The 21,793-nt window shown below is 40.3% G+C and overlaps 1 protein-coding gene across 10 annotated transcripts in view; it reads left to right on the plus strand.

The window, feature by feature from the left end:
* Positions 1–21,568, plus strand: part of cdk8 (cyclin dependent kinase 8) — a 113,766-nt gene extending 92,198 nt beyond the window's left edge. For 5 of the 10 annotated variants that reach the window (XM_078222175.1, XM_078222177.1, XM_078222170.1 and 2 more), the window contains 7 exons: positions 276–419; positions 3,254–3,323; positions 9,869–9,941; positions 13,677–13,774; positions 17,340–17,418; positions 18,404–18,562; positions 19,529–21,566. In XM_078222175.1, the coding sequence (XP_078078301.1) occupies positions 276–419; positions 3,254–3,323; positions 9,869–9,941; positions 13,677–13,774; positions 17,340–17,418; positions 18,404–18,562; positions 19,529–19,654 (749 nt within the window). In that variant the 3' untranslated portion in view covers positions 19,655–21,566. Of the gene's footprint in view, positions 1–275; positions 420–3,253; positions 3,324–9,868; positions 9,942–13,676; positions 13,775–17,339; positions 17,419–18,403; positions 18,563–19,528 lie in introns of all 10 variants that reach the window. The other 5 variants (XM_078222174.1, XM_078222168.1, XM_078222167.1 and 2 more) reach the window with 4 other exon arrangements.
* The last annotated feature ends 225 nt before the right edge of the window (positions 21,569–21,793 follow it).

A 21,793-nucleotide genomic window follows, 5' to 3' on the forward strand; every position in this document is an offset into this window, starting at 1 on the left:
TCATAGGCCTGAACTGGTCAATCTTTCTTCATAGACAAGAATACTCTAAGTGCTGTTTTGAAATGCAGAGTAACCCATTTTGTTTCAGAATGAAGCTTATTTCATTTATTAGCAGTGTGTGAAATTCTATTGTCAAATAAAAGAAAATCAGAATAATGTCTCTAAATGATCAAACAAGAAAGTAAACATGCTTTCCGATCTTCAGAAGTTGAAAAGTTCCAGTTTATTTGTTTTGTTCAATTTCTTACTGGTCTTCTCTTTTTCTATTTTATTAGATATTTGGGCTATTGGCTGCATATTTGCTGAGCTGCTAACATCTGAGCCTATTTTTCATTGTCGTCAGGAGGATATCAAGACTAGTAATCCTTATCACCATGACCAGCTGGATAGGATATTCAATGTAATGGGATTTCCAGCAGGTGAGTTTGAAATCTTGACTGAACTGATCTCAGATTAATTTAAGTTTTTGTGTTTCTTGTTTCTATACGTCAATGATGGATATGTGGAATTAATGCTGCATGTCCAGAATTGTTGAATATTTGAAATTTTGTGTATTCGATGTAACAATGTTCCTGCAAATTTAAAAATAGCAGCTATGGTTTCTATTAAAATCCATATACAAAAAGGTGATGGAGTATTTTTGTTGGCTAAACCCAGCAGCAAAGAATTAAATATCTGCAAAAATTCCATGTTTGGGTGCTTTTCAATTTTCCAAACTGGTTAACTTTAGTTCAATGGCGGGCTTAGAAGCTGCTTGTAACCTCTGTTGGGCAATGTGAATTTGCTTTAACAATCTGAGTGTTTCACTTGCAGTAAGAAGGCATTTAAAATAAAAAAATGTTTCATATGACTATAAATGGCCACTTGTTGCTTGCTTTAGTTAAGTGGTGGACAAGAACTTGAAGACTGTCCAAAAGTCTTCACATAAATGCACTGAAGGTGGTAGCTTGAGAACTCTTGTTGAATGAGTTGGAAAGTAGGTCGACGAGGTAATGTTTGGTTGTTTAGTTAGTTATTTGCAGGGCACACAAATGGAAGGTCTAAGACTTGAATCACAGCATGTAGGAATTGATCTTGATATTTAGAATATGGCAATGACAGTAGATATGGAAAGAGTTTAACCTTCTCTCATGCCTGCTGTACATTGTTATGTAGTCGCAAGGATTAGTGTGCTCAGAACACACATTTAGTCGACTTAATGTTCATTTCCTAATTTTTCACACGTGGTTAGTCAATTAGCCAAAATTATTTTGACCTTTGGTTGATTAATTTAAAAAAAACATTTTATACGGTGCATTTAATGCTTCCGTCTAAGGTTGCTGATGTGATACAGAAAGCACTGCTTCAGAGCAAGAAGACATTTGGTTGGGTTTTGCACTGTTTTGAATTACCTTTTTTGTGCCATTGTAGGATCCAAGTTTCAACAAACTCTGGTAACAGAAATCCACTTTGTTTTTAGCTTCAATAGTATAGTTTGGGCTACTTTGACCAGAAGACAAGTATATTTTATTCACCCTACTTAAACTTAGTATTTATATCTCAAGTCATGCTTCAGGACCAACAGACTGAATTTGAAGTTTATTTTTAATTGGGTTGCACTGAACACAAAAGCAAGATGAAAACAAAATACTGTAGGTGCTGGGATCTGAAACAAATGCAGAGAATGCAAGGAAACTCAGCAGGACTGCCAGCATCTGTAGGGAGAGAAAACAGAGTTTCAAACATTTCAAGCCCATTTGACAACTCTTCAGAACTAAAAGGGAGCAGAAATGTGTTGGACGTTTGACTGTTTAAGAGGGTGGACAGCTGGAACAGTGCTGAGTGGGAGTTGGGAGAGATTGCAACAAAGATGTAGCAAAACCTATGAACAAGTGACAGATGGCCCAGTGGGAGAGGGCAGGGAGGAGAAGGTTTTGCATTGAAACAAAAAATGTATGGGATATATAACAAAGGGGGTTAAGATGGAGCAGAAAGCTCACAGTCTAAATTTGTTGAACTCAGTGTTGAGTCCTGAAGGCTGTACTGTGCTTAACCAGAAGATGAGATGCTGTTCCTGCAGCATGCGTTGGGCTTCATTGGAGCATTGCAGCAGGCCAAGGACGGGCGCATGAAAGCAAGGTGCTGAGTTGAAATGGCAAGCAACAGTGATGAATGTGCTAAAAAGAAGTTCCTGTGTGTAAATACATTGGGCTAATTAAAAGAATTTAAGTATTTTTGCCTGCTATAATTTCTGTGAATTTGGAATCAAAAATACAATTTCTAAGTTTGTGGATGACACCAAATTGAGGGGGGGGGGGTATCAGTACTAGTACTGAGAGGCACTGCCACAAATTACAGGAAGATATTAATGACTTGCAGAATGGGCTAATAATTGGCAAATAAAGGTCAACACAGATACATATATGAGAGTATTGTTTATTTTGGTAGGAAGAATAGTAAAGTTATTTATTACTTGGAAAGTGCAAGTCTAAATGGGGTAGAGAAACAAAGGGATCTCGGAGTGCAAGTACAGGTTAGAAAGGCCATATGAAAAGCAAATCAAATACAAGGCTTTGTTTCTCGAGGGATGGAATTGGAAAGTAGGGAAGTTATGATAAACCTGTAATGAACCTTGATTGGAACACACTTAAACTACTTTGTACAGTTCTAGTTGCTATATTATAGAAAGGATGTAGAGGTACTGGAGAGGGTGCAGAGAAGATTTAGAAGGATGATATCAGAAATCTGGGCATGTGCATCAGGGAAGTAATGACAGACTGGGACTCTTTTTTCTGCAAAAAAAAAGCTGAGAGGTAACTTAATTGAGGTCTTTAAAATTATGAAAGATTTTCATAGTGAATACAGGGAGAAAAATATCCTTATGGGGAAGACATGACTAGAGGCCATCAATATAAGATAGTCAAAGAAATCCAACAGTGAATTCAGAAGAAACTGCTCTACTTTAAAATGTGGAACTTGCTACCACAAGGAAGCAAATAACATTGATGCATTTAAGGCAAATCTAGACATGCATATATGAGTGAGGAGGGAATAGATGGCTACAATAGTAGATTTTAAATAAGAAAGATTGGAAGGAAGCTCAATTGGAGCAGACACTGGCATCAGTGGTTGGACCTAATGTCCTTTTTCTGTGCCATATATTCTATATGTAATTCTTCATGTTAAAAAGTTAATACAAACCAGAAGCATACTAAGGTCATGAATGGACAGTAGTCTAAATTAACATGCATTTTATTCAATGATTTGTTGCCAGATAAAGATTGGGAAGACATTAAAAAAATGCCAGAACATTCAACGTTGATGAAAGATTTCAGAAGAAATACGTGAGTTTATTTTTAATTTAACTTCTGTAATTAACTTGCATGCAAAGAGCACAGTCACTATGAAACAATGTACTTTTTTTAGAATTATAGAACGATTATAGCACAGGAGGAGGCCTTTTGGACTTTCATGTCTAGCAGACTCTTAGCACGAGTAACTCGGCGAGTCTCATTCCCTGCCCTAACTCCATAGTGTTTTAAATTTATTCTCTTCAGTTAATTGTCCAATCTGCCTTCATTACTCACGCAATCCTTTCCAAATCCTAACTACACGCTGCATTGTAAAAATGTTTTCTTCATGTTGCAATTTATTTTAAATCGGTGTCATTTCATTTTCGCCAGTCGAGCAGTTTCTCCCAATCTATTCTGTCTAGACCCCTCATGAAATCTCCCCTTAACCTCTGTCTTCTTGAGGGTAACAGCTCCAGGTTTTCTAGGCCGTCTACATAATTAAAGTCCCTCATCCCTAGAACCAGTCTCTTTTTTTCTCCACCCTCTCTAATGCCACCACACACTTGCTAAAGTGTGGTGTTTAGAAATGGACACATTACACTAGTTGAGGCCAACCCAGTGTTCTGTAAAGGTTCACCATAACCTCGTTGTTTTTGTTCTGTATGCCTCTATTTATGAAACCCAGGATCCAGTATGCCTTAACCACTTTCTCAGCCTACCGTGCCATCTTCAACAATTTGTATGCGTACACACCCAGGTCTCTCTGCTCCTGCAAGTCATTTATTTTGTACTGTCTCTCTTAGTTCTTCCTACCAAAAAGTATCACTTCACAGTTCTGTGCACTAAATTATATCTGGCACATGTCGACCCATTTCATCAACCTGTCTGTGAACTCTTGAAGTCTATCACTATCACCCTCACATTTCACAATACTATCAAGTTTTGTGTAATCTGCAAAAATTGCACTTTGCACAACCATATGTAGGTCATAAATATAAATTTAAAAAGCAGTGGTCCAAGTACTGACCTGAGGAACACCACTGTATACATTTGTTCAGTCCAAAAAGCAACTGTTCACCACTACTGTTTCCCATCACTCAAACCAACTTTGTATCCATTATACCACTGTCTTTTTGATTTGCTGACCAGCCTCTTATATGGCATGTCATCATGCCATCTTAGAGGAAGTTCATGAGCATCATCTGAAACGCATTACCCTCATCAGCCTAATCTATTGTGTCATCAAAAAACTCCAAATCCATGCTGGTGTTCCTTGATCGACATCTGCCAAAGTGGAATTTTCACATTTTGCAATAAGGCTATGTGGTGAATGATACAGTCCCGAGCCAGTTTATTTGAAGGCTCGGGATGAGAGGCTATATTTTGCTCAGTGTTAGGTTTTGTATAGTATGCCAGGATCCTCTATGGTAGTGTAATCTGAAATCCTGCCCTAGGGAAATGGCTGTTCTGGACATGATGTGGAGATGCTGGTGTTGGACTGGGGTAAATATAGTAAGAGTTTTAACAACACCAGGTTAAAGTCCAACAGGTTTATTTGGTAGCAAATGCCATTAGCTTTCGGAGCGCTGCTCCTTCGTCAGATGGAGTGGATGTCTGCTCTCAAACAGGGCATACAGAGACACAAAATCAAGTTACAGAATACGGATTAGAATGCGAATCTCTCCAGCCAACCAGGTCTTAAAGATACAGACAACTGAACAACGAGGAACACTACAGACAGTTACCCACAGATCCGACCAAAGAACACACCCGTCAACTCAACACTCTGATCAAGACCTTTGATCCGGACCTTCAGAGCACCCTCCGTGCTCTCATCCCATGTACTCCCCGCGTTGGAGATCTCTACTGCCTCCCAAAGATACACAAGGCAAATTCACCCGGCCGTCCCATCGTATCGGGCAATGGGACCCTGTGCGAGAACCTCTCCGGCTATGTCGAGGGCATCCTGAAACCCATTGTACAAAGAACCCCCAGCTTTTGTCGCGACACTATGGACTTCCTACAGAAACTCAACACACGTGGAACAGTTGAACCAGGAGCACTCCTCGTCACAATGGATGTCTCGGCACTCTACACCAGCATCCCCCATGATGATGGCATTGTTGCAACAGCCTCAGTACTCGACGCCGACAACTGCCAGTTTCCAGATGCAATTTTACAACTCATCCGCTTCATCCTGGACCACAATGTCTTCACCTTCAACAACCAGTTCTTCATCCTGACACACGGAACAGCCATGGGGACCAAATTCGCACCTCAATATGCCAACATCTTCATGCACAGGTTCGAACAAGATTTCTTCACCGCACAGGACCTTCAACCGATGCTATACACTAGATACATCGATGACATTTTCTTCCTTTGGACTCATGGTGAACAATCACTGAAACAACTGTATGATGACATCAACAAGTTCCAGACTCACCATGGACTACTCTCCGGAATCGGTTGCATTCTTAGACACACGCATCTCCATTAAGGACAGTCACCTCAGCACCTCACTGTACTGCAAGCCCACGGATAACCTCACGATGCTCCACTTCTCCAGCTTCCACCCTAAACACGTTAAAGAAGCCATCCCCTACGGACAAGCCCTCCATATACACAGGATCTGCTCGGATGAGGAGGATCGCAACAGACACCTCCAGACGCTGAAAGATGCCCTCATAAGAACAGGATATGGCACTCGACTCATCGATTGACAGTTCCGACGCGCCACAGCGAAAAACCACACCGACCGACCTCAGAAGACGGACACGGTGGACAGAGTACCCTTCGTCGTCCAGTACTTCCCCGGAGCAGAGAAGCTATGGCATCTCCTCCGGAGCCTTCAACATATCATTGATGAAGACTAACATCTCGCCAAGGCCACCCCCACTTCTTGCCTTCAAACAACCACACAACCTCAAACAGACCATTGTCCTCAGCAAACTAGCCAGCCTTCAGGAGAACAGTGACCACGACACCACACAACCCCGCCACAGCAACCTCTGCAAGACATGCCGGATCATCGACACGGATGCCACCATCTCACGTGAGAACACCGTCTACCAAGTGCACGGTACCTACTCTTGTAACTCGGCCAATGTTGTCAACCTGATACACTGTAGGAAAGGATGTCCCGAGGCATGGTACATTGGGGAAACCATGCAGACGCTACGACAACGGATGAATGAACACCGCTCGACAATCACCAGGCAAGACTGTTCTCTTCCTGTTGGGGAGCACTTCAGCGGTCACGGGCATTCGGCCTCTGATCTTTGGGTAAGCGTTCTCCAAGGCGGCCTTCATGACACACGACAACGCAGAGTCGCTGAGCAGAAAATGATAGCCAAGTTCCGCACACACGAGGACGGCCTAAACCGGGATCTTGGATTTATGTCACATTATCAGTAACCCCCACAGCTTGCCTCCTGGACTTGCAGAATCTCACTAGCTGTCCTGTCTGGAGACAATACACATCTCTTTAACCTGTGCTTCATGCTCCCTCCACTCACATTGTCTGTATCTTTAAGACCTGGTTGGCTGTAGAGATTCGCATTCTAATCAGTATTCTGTAACTTGATTTTGTGTCTCTGTATGCCCTGTTTGAGAGCAGATATCCACTCCATCTGACGAAGGAGCAGTGCTCCGAAAGCTAATGGCATTTGCTACCAAATAAACCTGTTGGTCTTTAACCTGGTGTTGTTAAAACTCTTACTGTGTTCTGGACATAGCAGAAGCATTTAGTGAGCTCAGTACAAATCCCAATAGGTACAACAAACCCCACATTTTCTTAATGACACTAGAAAGGTGGCCCTCTTTGTAACACCTCTCATGGATTCTCCCGTGGAATTCGAAAGGACAAATTCCAGAAGTCATCATTGCCTGGAGAAGAATCCCCAATGCTGGGTGGAGTGGCTGTACACTAATTAAATTAGGATTAAATCTTACCAGATTTATTCACAGATAAATTCAGAAATTAGTCCAACAGTTATCCAGCTACTTTGTGCTATCAGGTGTAGCTGTTTTGCCATTGGAAGATAGACTGTTGAATTATTTTAGCATTCTTCCATTACCATCTGAGCGAAGGGGTACAGCTTACATCTAGGGAATATTATTTTGTATGTTTGCCTAACTGAGAACTTCAGGCTTTCCCTCTTACCTGCAGCTTTAATTGCTAGTCGTTATTTTTGCAGAGGGATTTATTTGGATAACAGGCAGTAATTGAAATTTTCAGAAAATTGATCCTGAAATTCCTTGGGGCTACTGCCAATCAGTCTCAACTCCACCAGGGGATCAGTGAAAACCCCACCGAAATGGCATCAACAGCAGTTTTAACCATGTATGTCATTTTTCTGAGGGTTCCATTCAAGTTGTGGTGGGAAATTAGGAGAACTCTGTAATTTTCTACATAATCCTTTACAGCAGCAGCAAAAATGGCCAGTTTGTTGAAGGCAGATCATGTAACAGAATCATTTTACATCAGTTATTTAATAAGGTATATAGACAAACCAATTAAAGTTCTTTTGAATCTTTGCAGATTTTTTTTTAAGTTAACAAATGGGTAAGTTCTTAGGGTAGTTAATTGCCTTAATCTTCACCGATGTAATCATACTTTTCAGGTATTTTTACCATTGGAATTTGTACCTTGCAATTAACAAGAGGATTTTTATTTGCATTCTTTGAAATGGAGGCATGCCTTTTGAGAAGCCAAACTGCTTGCATAGTGGACTATTAATACATATATGTGCACACACACAAAAGGCCTGGTGAAAACCATCTGATGGGTATTGTTGCCTACTGTTAAAATTAAGTTTGTCTGAATATACTGTGATGTTGATTAGTTGTCTAGTGATGCATGTTAAACTTTCAAAGCACTTGTATTTCCTCAGATGCTATGACTGATAGTAATCAAATCCTGACTGGCATCTTGTAAGCTTCGGGTGTAGCCAGAAAATAGATTTATGAGCACATAAAATCAAAAGTTGTTTTGAGGATAGTATCTTTGTGAAATGAATGTTTGTGTCCTACCACAATGTAATATATTACATAGAAAAGACACAAACTGAGAAAAGCTCTTCATTTTTGCCACTAAGCTGATGTTCAGAGCCATTGTATGTTAGGCGGATGGAATCGAGGCTAGCTGGTATACTCATCACACAGTATGATTTGGCCAAATATTTTTGAAAATATTGAAATTATGATGTTCTTCACCAGAAAGTCCTGAGAAAAATCGAACTTGATTCTATATGTACCATGGCCATACTATAAGCAAATATGCATTGCAATTTTTGACACCATTCACAGGGTAGAAAGATGTTACGTTGTTGAGCTGAGATAATGAACATTTTGGCACTGTTGTTTTCCAAGCTGATCCCTTAATTAAGAAACAGCCACTTTCTTTTTCTCTCATTTTTCTGGCCATTTTCTGTGCTTCCATCTTCTCCTTGACGGCATCAAATGCTAGATGAGATACAATTTTAGCAGTACTGATCACCATTCGGTACTCAGCCAAGTGAACATTATTCTTATCTAATACACCAGTTTGTTTGGCTCAGCTACTTCCTGGACAAATTTACTAATCCCATAGAGAACCATCCACTTCTATTCTGTGCTTCTTTGGCTTAATATATTTGTATTTGAAAGTTGAATGAGCAGAGGAAATTATTAGACTCTCTGATGCCTTGGTATTCGGCTACTGCAACCAATATTTTGTGAGATCAAATCTTGGAAATTTCTCTGTAAATTTGTTTGTTGCATGCCCATTCTTTTGAGAAGTGGTGTCTCCTGTGTCACTACCACCATTAAGAATTGTGGATGTACACAGGGTGATTGGAGTGTGGGAGACCTTGCATTGATATGTATTCCTACTGATTCCTCCTAAAAGGAAATTGGCTGAAGGGAGGTATGGCTGCAGTCACAACGCATGGTAACTTCCAGCAGAAACCACGTCCATGGAGGCAAAGAGCCATTGTGGACAAGATAGTATTTCAAAATGTTACAGTACCGAAATAGACAATTCAGTTCATCAAGACTGCAGCAGTATATTTTTAACTAATCCCACTTCCTGCTTCCATAAATTTTAATGTTTCTGATTTTTCGAACAACTTTTTAAAAAAAAAAATCTGCTTCAACAATGATTTGTGACTGGCAATTCCACTTTACGAACCATTTTTCTGATTTTCTTTTTCTAACCTCCCATTATATTGAAGTTGCATCCCCTCATTACTGCCTCGTTGACTCGGGAATGCAGTATATGGGGAAAATGGAATCAAGTGCCTTTTTGATATTCAGATGAAGTTAAAAGAAACACCCCACTATGTAGGTCAGTTATTGCTTGTGACCACGTTTTCTGATTTTGGTTGTGAAGTTCTTCACTAATTTCAGCTAGGTTGTCAGAGAAAGCTCACAGGGGAATAACTTGTTTGCTAATTAGATAGGTTGGACAGTTTTTCACTTGTATTTGTCTGCCAATCGTAAATTGGAATTAAAATTTGTAGAAATTAAAATTTGTAGAAATTAAGATTTTTGTTTCCTTACAAGAAACCAAACTTTTCAAAATGTGTTAACTGCTTGGAATTTATTTCTTCCAGTTATACCAACTGCAGCCTTATCAAGTATATGGAGAAACATAAAGTAAAACCAGATAGTAAAGCTTTTCATTTGGTAAGTCTGAGCCTTGATACTATTTGTTTTATGTATAGCTTTAGAAACAAGTCAGAATTATTAATCAAAAGCTGTCACAAATCAAAGAAACACTTGCCAGAAATCAACCTACTCAAATGCTGAATAATTTGTAAACATGTTGCATTAAAATTATCATGAGTAAACATTACCAAACAGCATTTATTATGCATCCAATTTTTAAAAATCGTTCATGGGATGTGGGCATTGCTGGCAAGATCAGCATTTATTGTCCATCCCTAGTTGCCCTTGAGAAACTGGTGTTGAGCCACTTGAACCGTTACATGCAGTCCATGTGAATCTCAGTGTTAACGTTTAAAATTTATTTGTTAGTGTCACAAGTAGGCTTACATTAACACTGCAATGAAGTTACTGTGAAAATCCCCTAGTCGCCACACTCCAGCACCTGTTCGGGTACGTTGAGGGAAAACTTAGCATAGCCAATGCACCTAACCAGCACATCTTTCGGACTGTGGGGGGAAACTGGAGCACCCGGAGGAAACCCATGCAGACACGGGGAGAACGTGCAGACTCCGCAGACAGTGACCCAGCCGGGAACTGAGCCAGGATCCTGGCGTTGTGAGGCAGCAGTGCTAACCACTGTGCCACCATGCCGTCCTGTGATGCTAGAAAGGGAGTTCCTCGATTTTTGACATAGTAATGATGAAGGAATGAGATATTTCCATATCAGGATGGTGCATGACCTAGAGGAAAATTTGAGTGTGATGGTGTTTCCTTTTTAGGTGTTCTCACTGTTGTCCTTCCAGGTGGTAGCAGTCAAGAGTTTGAAAGGTGTTGTTGAATAAACCTTGGCGAGTTGTTGTGGTGCATCTTGTAAATATTACACACTACTGCCACTGTACGTTGTTGGTGGAGAAGGAGCTCAATGAGGTGCCAATTAAATAGGCTACTTTGTCCTGGATGGTGCCCAGCTTCTTGAGTGGTGTTGGAGCTGCACTCGTCTAGGCAGGTGGAAAGTATTCCATCACAATCATGACTTATGCCTTCTATTGGAAAGGCTTTGGGAAGTGAGGCAATGCCAGCATAGTCAGTTTATGTCCTGCTCTTGCAGCCACAGCATTTAAATTTCTGGTCAGTAGTAATCCACTGGATGTTGATGCAGATGTTTCAGTGGTAATCCTGTTCAATGTAATGGGAAGATGGCTAGATTCTCTCTTTTTGAAGATGGTCACTGCCAGGCAAGTGTGTGGCTCAAATGTCATTTAGCACCTATTTGTTGAAGCCCAAATGTTGTTCTGGTCTTCCATGCGGAGTTGTACTGATTCAGTATCTGGGAGTTGAAAATGGAACTAAAGACTCTGCATTCAACACCAAACATCCCCATTTCTGACATTGTTTGGGGGGAAGGTCACTGATGAAGCAGCTGAAGTTGGTTGGGCCTATGACATTGCCTTCAAGAACTCTTGCAGTGATATCCTGGGACTTAAAGGGGGCATTCAGTCGTAATCAGCAAGTTTCCTTGCTTATGTTGAACCTGTTGGCGTGAGTCTCCATGGGGTCGTCTGGAACCAGTGTTAAAGGTTCCTAGGGCCATTCTGCTTGACTGTATACCACTGTGCTCTCACTTTTGCTGGGTTTGACCTGCCAGTGAGACAGAACAAAACCAGGGATGGTGTTGAAGGTTGACATTGGAACATTGGTTGTAAGGTATGATGAATATGAATTTTCTGTGGCTCAACTCACCCCTTGGGACAGCTCTTCTAATCCTGGCATTGGCCCCCAGATGTTAGTGAAGATGATTTTGCAGGGTCAACTGGCCAGGTCTATTTTTGTCATCTCCAGTGCCTAGGTAGATGTCAAATGTTCTGTCTGGTATTCTTATTGGACTTTATTATAGCAGGTTTTTTGCAACTGAGGGGCTTGCTAGGCTATTTCTGTGGATAGTTAAGAATCAACTGCATTGCTGTGGATTTGGAGTCAAATGTAGGCTAGACTGTGACAACAGATTTCTTTCTCTAAAGGACATTGGTGAACCAGTTGCATTTTTTGACAGTCTGGTCACTTGATCATATTACTGATAATGAAATAAATCTAGAATTAAAAGTTAACTAAATACAAATTCCATAACTGCCTCGGTAGAGTTTAAACTCGTGCCTCCGGACCATATGTTCAGTAACATAACTGGTATTGAATAACCAATTATAAGTACAACTATCCAGTACATAAGTTAAAAGTTTGCTATCGTTCTCGTCAATCTGTAAATGCAATGATTAAGAATAAAAGTGCTATTTGAGCCAGGAAGAACACGTTTTATGCTTCTAAAATCTTGCAAAACATTGGATAGGAGTGATCATATAATCTACAAAGAGAAGTTAACTAAAAGTCAAGATGCAGCATGACCTCAGACAAAACTGGAGAGGTGCCACGTGAGATAAGGAAAAGATGAAAGTCAGTAAGAATACAAATAAATTGGAAACCAAGGTCAGAAAATGAACTCAGCAGTCTCTATTTAATTAAAATAGGAATGTTTATCCTCAAAATCTATTAGACTAAAGGAAATACAAAATCTGATGTGTAAAAAGGGAGAAAAACTCTAAGACACAGTACCAATAATGAAGTGAATCACATATTGAACGTGAACTGTGGTGTAGTCAAAGGGTTAAAATCACACCTAACTCCCCATTTATTCCCTAAATTTATGTTGAGCCATGTTTTTAATACGCCATAAATGCCACGATGAACTTAATTCGTTTTCATAGCATTACAGTGCAGTTTGGCAGTCTGATGTGGAAATTTGCTAATACTGAAGGTAAAAGTAGTTCTGCGTGACCTTAAACAAAAGCTTTTATTAATGTTTATCTGTGAAATCAAGAACAGCAGATATATCACATCATATGACAGGATCTGTAATATTTATAAATACCTTTGAGTTGAACTATATTTTGCACTTGTGAGCAGAATAGAATCATAGAAATTAAAGTATAGAAGATACCCATTCAGTCCTTTTTTGTGGTGCTGGCTCTTGCAACTGGACTTGCACATTTCAAATTCCAAATCCTTTTCCTCATATTGCAAAAGTGATTTAAATGTGGTTTTTAAATAGTTTCAATATTAGTAAGCAAGTACTTTGTCAGTAAGAGATTCTTGAGACTTGCAGTAATAATTTTTTGATATTAAATGAAATATTGAGCAAAATAGCATTAAAATGATTTTGCAAAGCTCTCTCATTCCCAAAGGTTCTCACTCAATACCCATATTACGGTTTAACAATGAAAATCTCATGATGTTTGTGTATGCTTTTGAAAACATAGCCTTGTACATGAATGTTAATCTTATCAGCATGCTATGCCTGTATCAGCATCATTGCTTTACATTCAAGCTTTGTTTGACATCTGACTTGCTATTTAAAAACACTCCTACAAAATTCTACTTCTACTGCATGTGATAATGCCTCATTATATAATTGGTACATTTGGATTAATCATGGCATGCTTAATCAGTTGTTCATGGTGTAGTGTTCCTATATAATCCTTAAATCTTAGGCTACCAATTCCTTTAGTTGATTTGATTGCACTGTGTTTACAGATTTCCTCATATATTTATGAGCTTTGGAAAAAGATTGAGCATAACACCTTTGTTCGTGGTTCTGACTTCATGTACTGATAAAGGGATGTTCCGTGAAAAATAATGCCATAGCAATTTTGGTGATTGCCATTACAATAAATCGTCTTTTCTTCAATCTCCACTCAATTTCAGCTTCAGAAGTTACTCACAATGGACCCAACCAAGAGAATTACCTCCGAACAGGCTATGCAGGATCCCTACTTCCTTGAAGACCCACTCCCTACATCAGAGTATGTTGATTTCAAAATGCTTTCAATAATAGCTATTACTTGCATCATGCCTTTTAATGTAGAATAACTTTCCAAGATGTTTGAGGTGTAATTAGAAATAAATGAATGCAGAGCCAAAAAAAGAGCTGGTTGGAGGATTGACCAAGTGTTTTTTAAAGGGAAGAGGCTTCAGCAGGAAATACTAGAGAAAGTAAGTGGCCACTAATGGCGGGGTAACGCAGAGATCTGAGGAATTGGAGGAGAATATAGAAATATGAATAGTTAAGGCTGTGAGGGGATTTAAATTGGATGAGAATTTTAAATTGGGAGAATAAGAAACGATGTATATCAACAAAGGTGGATAGTTGAGTGGAATGTCATGCAGGATGGCATGTGGGTAGCAGAGTTTTGAATAAGCTGAAGTTTACAGTGTTTGGAGGATAGTGGGTCAGGCAAGAGATATGAAGATGACATAGGCATGGATGAGGATTATGACAACAGATTCTCAAAATACAGTAAAGTCGTGCCATTCGTGGGGTTTATGTCCCTGCAAAACAGTTAAATTGAGAATGATGAATATGCTTTGCAATGGGAATCAATTTCAGCAATGCAAGGGCAGCATTGGTTTGTGCAATTACGGTACACTACAGCAAATTGTGATACATGGGTATGACGAAGGTGGAGCCGCTGAGCAATACAAGGCATATTAAAAAATGTTTTAAAGAACAATGGGGCGATTCTCCCATCCTGCTGCGCTGCTTTTGTAGCGCAGCGGGCTGGGAGACCCCAACGGAGGCCTTTTTGCAGGGTCCCTGCTGGGTGCCATGGCCTCTGCGCGTCTCTCAGCACCGAATTTCCGGCGCCATCAGTTCCATGCCAGAAACCGGCGCAGAGCTGCATAATTTATTCAAATTATTATTTTAATGTATTTAATCTCATTAGCGGACCGAACTTGAGGCCCCCCCAGAGGGTTGGGCACGGGTACTGTCTGAGCATTACCAGCCTGGGCCCCCTGGCACTGCTCAAGGGGCAAAGTGCCAATGATCAGGGCATACCTTGGCACTGCACACCGGGCATAGGGCAATGCCATGGGGGCAGAGCCCGATTTTGCTGGGGGGAGGTGCCTCGGGGGCAATCGGTGGGGGGGTGGTGGGGGGGGGGGGGTCCCTGCTGCTACTACTACTCAGTACTTGGGTTGAGTGACAGTGGGAGGGAGGCCAGTGATGTGATGGGGGGGGAGGAATGATGGTTGGGGCTGTGGAGGTTGAGTCTGGCCTGGGCACATTTGGGGGGGTCCAGCGATTGGGCCGTGGGGGGGTCGCACGGCCGGTGATGTGGGGCTGGCCAGCAATTGGGAGGCCGGCAGACAGGGACCTCTGCTCATGCACCGATCTCGGCGCTGACAGATCAGTGCATGCGCATTGGTGTGCTCAGCGCTATGCTGCTGGCCTCTCCAGCGAGAATGCCCCATGGTTTCTGGAATGAATCACACTCGTGCACTCAACAGTGCATAGTGTGGGAGATTAATTTTGAAACTCCCGCTGAAAAAAAAACAGCATGATTTACTCCAATTTTTGCGTGAATTCAACACTTAAAATGTTTTTGGGAGAATCGCTCCCCAAGATTCATTTAAGAAAAACTGAATCACCTCAAAACTGGCAGACAAAATTGGTGAGTGTTTCAAAATTGAACAGTGCAACTGAATCGTTATTGTAGCTCGAGACCAAGAGATTCAGACGTTGCCACGTTAATCTCTGTTTGGGCTGCACTTTAGCTGCAGTCATTCCAGAAACTGCTTCTCACCTTTGTCGTAAAGGTGTTTTAAAAAAAGACAATTAAATGGCCATGGCAAATCCGCTTCCTGAGACTTTGACAGCATCTCCCTGTTTAAATGGTGTTGAAGTCCCTGCTTTGTCATGGCTGACGTCTCCGGGGAAAGCAGAGAGAGGGGAAAGAAAACGTGAATAAACAAACGTGTGATGAGTGTACAAAGTGCAGATAAGCAAATACCTGACAAGGAAGTTGATAAAAGTGGGACTTTACTATATTTAAATACTTATTCCATTTCAACAGTGCCTTTAATGACATTTCACAAGTAAATATCTCTTTGAGTTGTACCCTTTTAAATTATATAATAAATATAAGACTATCTGGAGTGGTGAAATATATGCTATTCTGAATATGATTCTCAAATAACATCAGATTCACCAAGACGAATTGAGGGAAGTTTTCTGTTGAATATCTAACTTTCACAGCATGTACTAATCCAAGAGCAGCTTTATATTCTTTTGCCAACAGAAAATTACCAGACTTGCATTTTGCTGAAATGAGAGAGATGCTGCTGAAGCTCCATCCCACGCTCAAATTCACTTTTTGAGATGGAGCTATCTGATGTTTTCCCTTTCCTTGATGTGCTCGTTGAGAAATCTGCTCATGATTCTCCATTACTGTCTACAGCAAGCCTACTTTCATTGCTCAGTATACACGTTGGTGTTTGTATAGCTCCATGCACTATATCATTGGCCTTCTCAGCAATCCTGTAAATAGGGCCCTAGAAGCTTTCTCACCTTGGAAGCTTGAAGCAGAAATAGAAGGTGTCAAAGTTATCTTGCAGGACAATGACGATCCTGATCAGATCATTGTTATTGCACAATCTTGCAAATGAGCCAAATACTGTAACTTTCGGACCTTAAAAGTGTCTGGTCTACCTCAAATTATCCTGGAAAAGCAAAGTATGTCAAACATTTGGACAACAAGCTGTTTCACACAGCTCCTATACAATGGCTGTGTTTTCCACTAACACAATGCTGCCATCAGCCAAAAAAGATGCTCTCCCTACCACAGAATTGAGCAATGAATTTCAGTGTCAGTGCGATGTAGACCAGACATCCTAGTGATTGGCTGATCAAATCCATGTTCCTTTCGTGGTTATAAAAGGCAGAGTACAAACTGCTTAACCAGCTTGCACTTGCAAAATCCAAAGCAAAACATCTACTGTTAGATGTAACCCTGCGATCATTTTGAGTGTCCGAATAGTTACACAAACAGCCAATTTAAGATCATCGGTCAAACTCGTAACATTTTCATTTACACATTGTAGAAGCGACATAACGTTTGTACCCAGTGACCTGTTCTCTGCAAACGAAAGAAATATGTTCAAATCATTTTTTTTTAAATGACACTGGTGTTTGGGGAACCTATTGTTCCCTGTTGCTTTTTCCATGGCAATACCTCAGCCAATCAGAGGTGACTTACCAGGAGTCAGCTCCTTTTCTCCTGTAGCATAAGTTTGAAATTTGACTTTCTTACAATTGTTCAGTTGAGTGTTAGATGACAAACTTTGGCAACCTGTCCCTTTCAGCAGTACTGAAGCTTGTATTTGGAACTATTTGTTTGCCTCATTATGAATTAGATTTCTGCAGCATATATTAACGATTTACACTAACTTTAAATTCTCTGGAAGGGGATACCAACTACCATAAAACTGTACTTTTTAATTTGCATCAGTAAATGTTAAAGTCAAGAATGAGCTATGTAGCTGGATAAGATTGTGACTTTCAGTATATCCTTATTTTAAATTTTGCAGTGTTTTCGCCGGTTGTCAAATTCCTTATCCAAAACGAGAATTTCTTACAGAAGATGAACCTGATGATAAAGGAGACAAGGTAAGTATAGAGAACAGAACATGTAGAAAGTCACTATCGTTATGGACTGCCTGAAATTAGACTGTTATATAATCATAGAAACAGAGAAACAGAGAAGATAGGAGCAGGAGGAGGCCATTTGGCCCTTCGAGCCTGCTCTGCCATTCATGTTTGATGATCCAATCAATAACCTAATCATACTTTTTCCCCATAACCTTCGACCCCATTCGTCCTAAGTGCTATATCTAGCCGTCTCTTGAATACATTCAATGTTTTGGCATCAACTACTTCCTGTGGTAATGAATTCCACAGGCTCACCACTCTTTGGGTGAAGGAATGTCTCCTCATCTCCATCCTAAATGGTCTACCCTGAATCCTCAGACTGTGACCCCTGGTTCTGGACTCCCCCACCATTGAGAACATCCTCCCTGCATCTACCCTGTCTAGTCCTGTTAGAATTTTGTACGTGTCTATGAGATCCCCCCTCATTCGTCTGAACTCCACGAAAACAATCCTAACCTCGTCAATCTCTCCTCATACATCAGCCCCGCCATCCCTGGAATCGGCCTGGTAAACCTTCGCTGCGCTCCCTCGAGAGCAAGAACATCCTTCCTTAGTTTTGTAGTTCAACATGTTGGATAAAATTACATCGTGACAGCAGGTAACAACATTCTGGACTGCAGCAATTTAAGAAGGGAGCTCTCAAGGACAGTTGGGGATGGGCAATAATTGCTGGCACAGCCAGCAATACCCACATCCCGTGATGAATTTTTAAGAATGGCAAGATAGTTTTTTAGTTGTGGTATATTGTGCTTAAATTAGTTGACTGCTCTGTTTTTATTCAGCTCCATCTGTTGTCTATCTGTTTTGCTAATTGGTACAAAGCTTTTATGAAAAGAACAACTATTTAAATTGTAGATTCTTGTACACCAAAATCAGTCATGATTCTAGATGTTGGAATATGCTGGTTCAGATTTTTCTCTCTCTCTTTTTTTGATAAATTGAGAAGAACCAACAGCAACAGCAAGGCAATAATCACACTAATGGAGGTGGCCATCCAGGGAACCAAGACAACAGTCACACACAAGGACCCCCCCTCAAGAAAGTCAGAGTGGTTCCCCCTACCACTACCTCAGGTGGACTTATCATGACCTCAGATTATCAGGTACAGAATTCATTCTTACGGGTCTTGAGGCTTTTTAGAGGTCCAAGGTGGTTCATCATTTTTTCTCTATTTTGCGTTTAAACAGTAGATAAGCTGACTTGTTTCTCAAAGGGAAGTCGATTACTGTAAAGGAAAGTTGTATCAACTGCATTTTACTGCTAAACATACATTGATATTGTAAATGGTTTAAATAGGCCACAGATATCAAACAAGTCTTGAATGTGCACTAAACAGTGGAATTCAGTAAAGAATATTGAGCAGAATCTGATGCTCCTCACGAGCGAGTTTGAAAGTGGGGAGTATATAATGGGGCAGAAGGTGCGGGGTTCACTTCCTGACTTCCCACCAATTAAGTCCAGGGCAGGATGGGTAGAGGTCGACATTCCCGACCATAGTCCAAATGAGGTCTTAAGTGGCTGCTTAATAACCACTAAAACCCTATCCGCAGTGAATAGAGACCACACCATATGGGCTGTTTCTGCAGGAAGACTCCTACCTGTCTTTTAAACTGACCCCCCCCTCTTCTCCTTGGCTCGGGGCATCCACACTGACCCCAGCGATCCTGCCTCACCTACTTGCTCCACAGTGCCAGTGATGAACCAGCTCCCATGCCCTACTGCAGTACTGACAATGGCCACCGCTCTCAATGACACTGCTGGTACTGGAGAGTTGCTGAACTTGGTTTGGCCAGCAGCTCCCAGAGGCAGAATATCTGCCCTGAACATGCTATCACCAACCAAGTGAGAACCTGATCAAATTGAGTCAAGACGGCCCAAAGTACAAAATTTAATGCCAATTAGGGTTGCCACTGACTCTCGAGCCATCAGACTACTAAATTCGATGTTCACATTCATTTAAGATTACAAAATAAACTGGCTTTCAAAACAGAAAGTAGTTCACCATAATTCTAGATTTTAAGTTGGGTAAGAAATAAAAATAAACATTGTCATTTTTTTTCTTTTAAAGCGTTCCAACCCACATGCTGCCTATCAGAATCCTGGACCAAGCACATCACAACCACAAAGCAGCATGGGATATTCAACTACCTCCCAGCAGCCTCCACAGTACTCACATCAGGCACATCGGTACTGACCTGTAGCTATTTCCCAAGCTTAATGCACTCACTGAGACCACCGACTGAGCATATGGCTGGCAGCCTGGGTCTGGCTCAGTTCCCAAGAATGTACTGTATAACCACATTAGCCAAGTTCTTCTCTTTCCACAGATGGAGCAATGTCTCCATAATGTAAAGTACTTGGGTTAGACTTGAAAAGAAAGCTCTAGCACAGTTTGTGTTTATTGACATGCTGCTTCCATAGTTTACTTGACCTACTTCTTCAGACCAATTTTTTTCCCCCCTTTATGGTTACAGATTGTAGCAGTTGAAGCTGTGAATGTGCTAGAGCAACCATTTCTAATTTTTGGTGATGAATGTTCTTGCTGTATAACAATGTTTTATTAATAGCAAGAAAATACCTTCTAATCTGGTACTTGAAGAACAGTTATGTTTAATGGTCAAGGTATCCATGATGCAGACTATACATTATTTGGTACAAATTTCAAGTTTAGGTGCATTTTGTGGTAGGTTACTTCATGTCTCAGTGTTTTATGTCAAATGTATTTGCAGCACAAGATTTTATTGTATGTAAGCTTCATAATTTATCAACTGATTGTAACCTCCCAAAGACTCCAGCTGGGCAGTTTGAACTTTATATCCACACTGTTCAAACACACCTTAAGCCAACCCCAACTCATTCTTTACAATTGACTTGACTTATAACAGCTGCTATGTTTAATTTTACCAGCAGTAGATGAACTGTAATGAGTATTGCATCTATGATCTTTATCCAGCCTTTCAAAGGACACTTACTTTGGGCAGTGTTTATTTTTTTCTATTGGTGTTGCTGATTTGTGAGCATGCTTTGGGGGTGGCAAACAAGAAGCATGTGATGTGTCTCCATGTTTGCAGCTTCAGCTCAGATATTTTGTCATGAATTTGCAAAGCTGACATTGTGTAGTGGATTTACTTTTTGTTGAATCAAGTTTTTTTTTTAAAAAAATGAGAAATGTATGTGCTTTTATTGAGTGCCCTTAAGATGAGTGTGAGATGTAGGAGAGCCTTAGAATTCATTTAAAAATGTAAACATGTGTACTGTACCATTTTACATGAACGAAGCAAGTATTCTGACAATAAATTTCGAAAACTTATAGTATTAACTTTACTACTGTTAAATTTTATCAAGTATTGGGATGTCTTTAATGTGTTGAGTGAAAATACCCTTGATTCCAGTTTGCTGAGTTAAAGACTACATGGACAGCTGGAGCCATAGTGATCTTTTCTGAACCAATTGTCCTGTATAGTCTCTTCTATTTAGTTTCCATGCCTAATTGTTTTCCTAATTCTTTAAACGCTTGCAATCTATGCAATGGTCACTTTAACTCGTGCTTGTCTGGCGCAAATATTTCTTCAGTCGTTGTTTTCTTAATGCTTTCATCTGTTGGGCAGTGTCATTTTTAAACTTCAATTCCTATACACAAACTGGTTCCTGACACCCTCTTCTGGCCAGTAAAGTATCTACAGCAAAGGAAAGTTTGCTTGGGCACTGCATTAATTGTTGTCATATGCTTGCAAGTAGTTCTTTTAAATAACTTGTCCAAGCATGCTTTACTTTTATTATTCTAAATTAGAAATTCTCAGCATGATTATATAGCCAGACAACTTAACACATTTTCTGCAATTTTATTCACTGGCAACTCACTCATGCCACAGTACCAAAAATTATTTTTGAATGGATATTGATTGAAATGTAATTGAAATGCAAGAAGCCCATTTATCACAAACCTTAAAAGTTTCAGTCTTAGCATACCTCTCAGTGGGTCAGTCAAGGAACAACATTGATAGTATCTGTGGACTGAAGGCAGCATGGATGTGGGAATAAAAAGTAATATTTTAAGTATTTGTAAAATAAAATGCACAGAATAAAATAATATCAATTACACTTTTCATTTTTGTTTACATTTTTTCCTCTTGTCTTTCCACCTCACCCACCCTTAAAGTGTGAACTTTACTTGCACATTAGTAGTTGGATGGGGATAATGGATCTGATGCTGCAGTGAAGCTAGTTCAAGACTGGCATTAAAGTGTGTCAAAATTCACTCGTGTACACACACAAAAACTTCCTGAATATCAGTTCAGTGAAGGCCTCTACTTGAGATAAAACTTAATAGCCA

This window comes from Mustelus asterias, chromosome 10 (genome assembly GCF_964213995.1).
Source record: "Mustelus asterias chromosome 10, sMusAst1.hap1.1, whole genome shotgun sequence".
Taxonomy (NCBI): domain Eukaryota; kingdom Metazoa; phylum Chordata; class Chondrichthyes; order Carcharhiniformes; family Triakidae; genus Mustelus; species Mustelus asterias.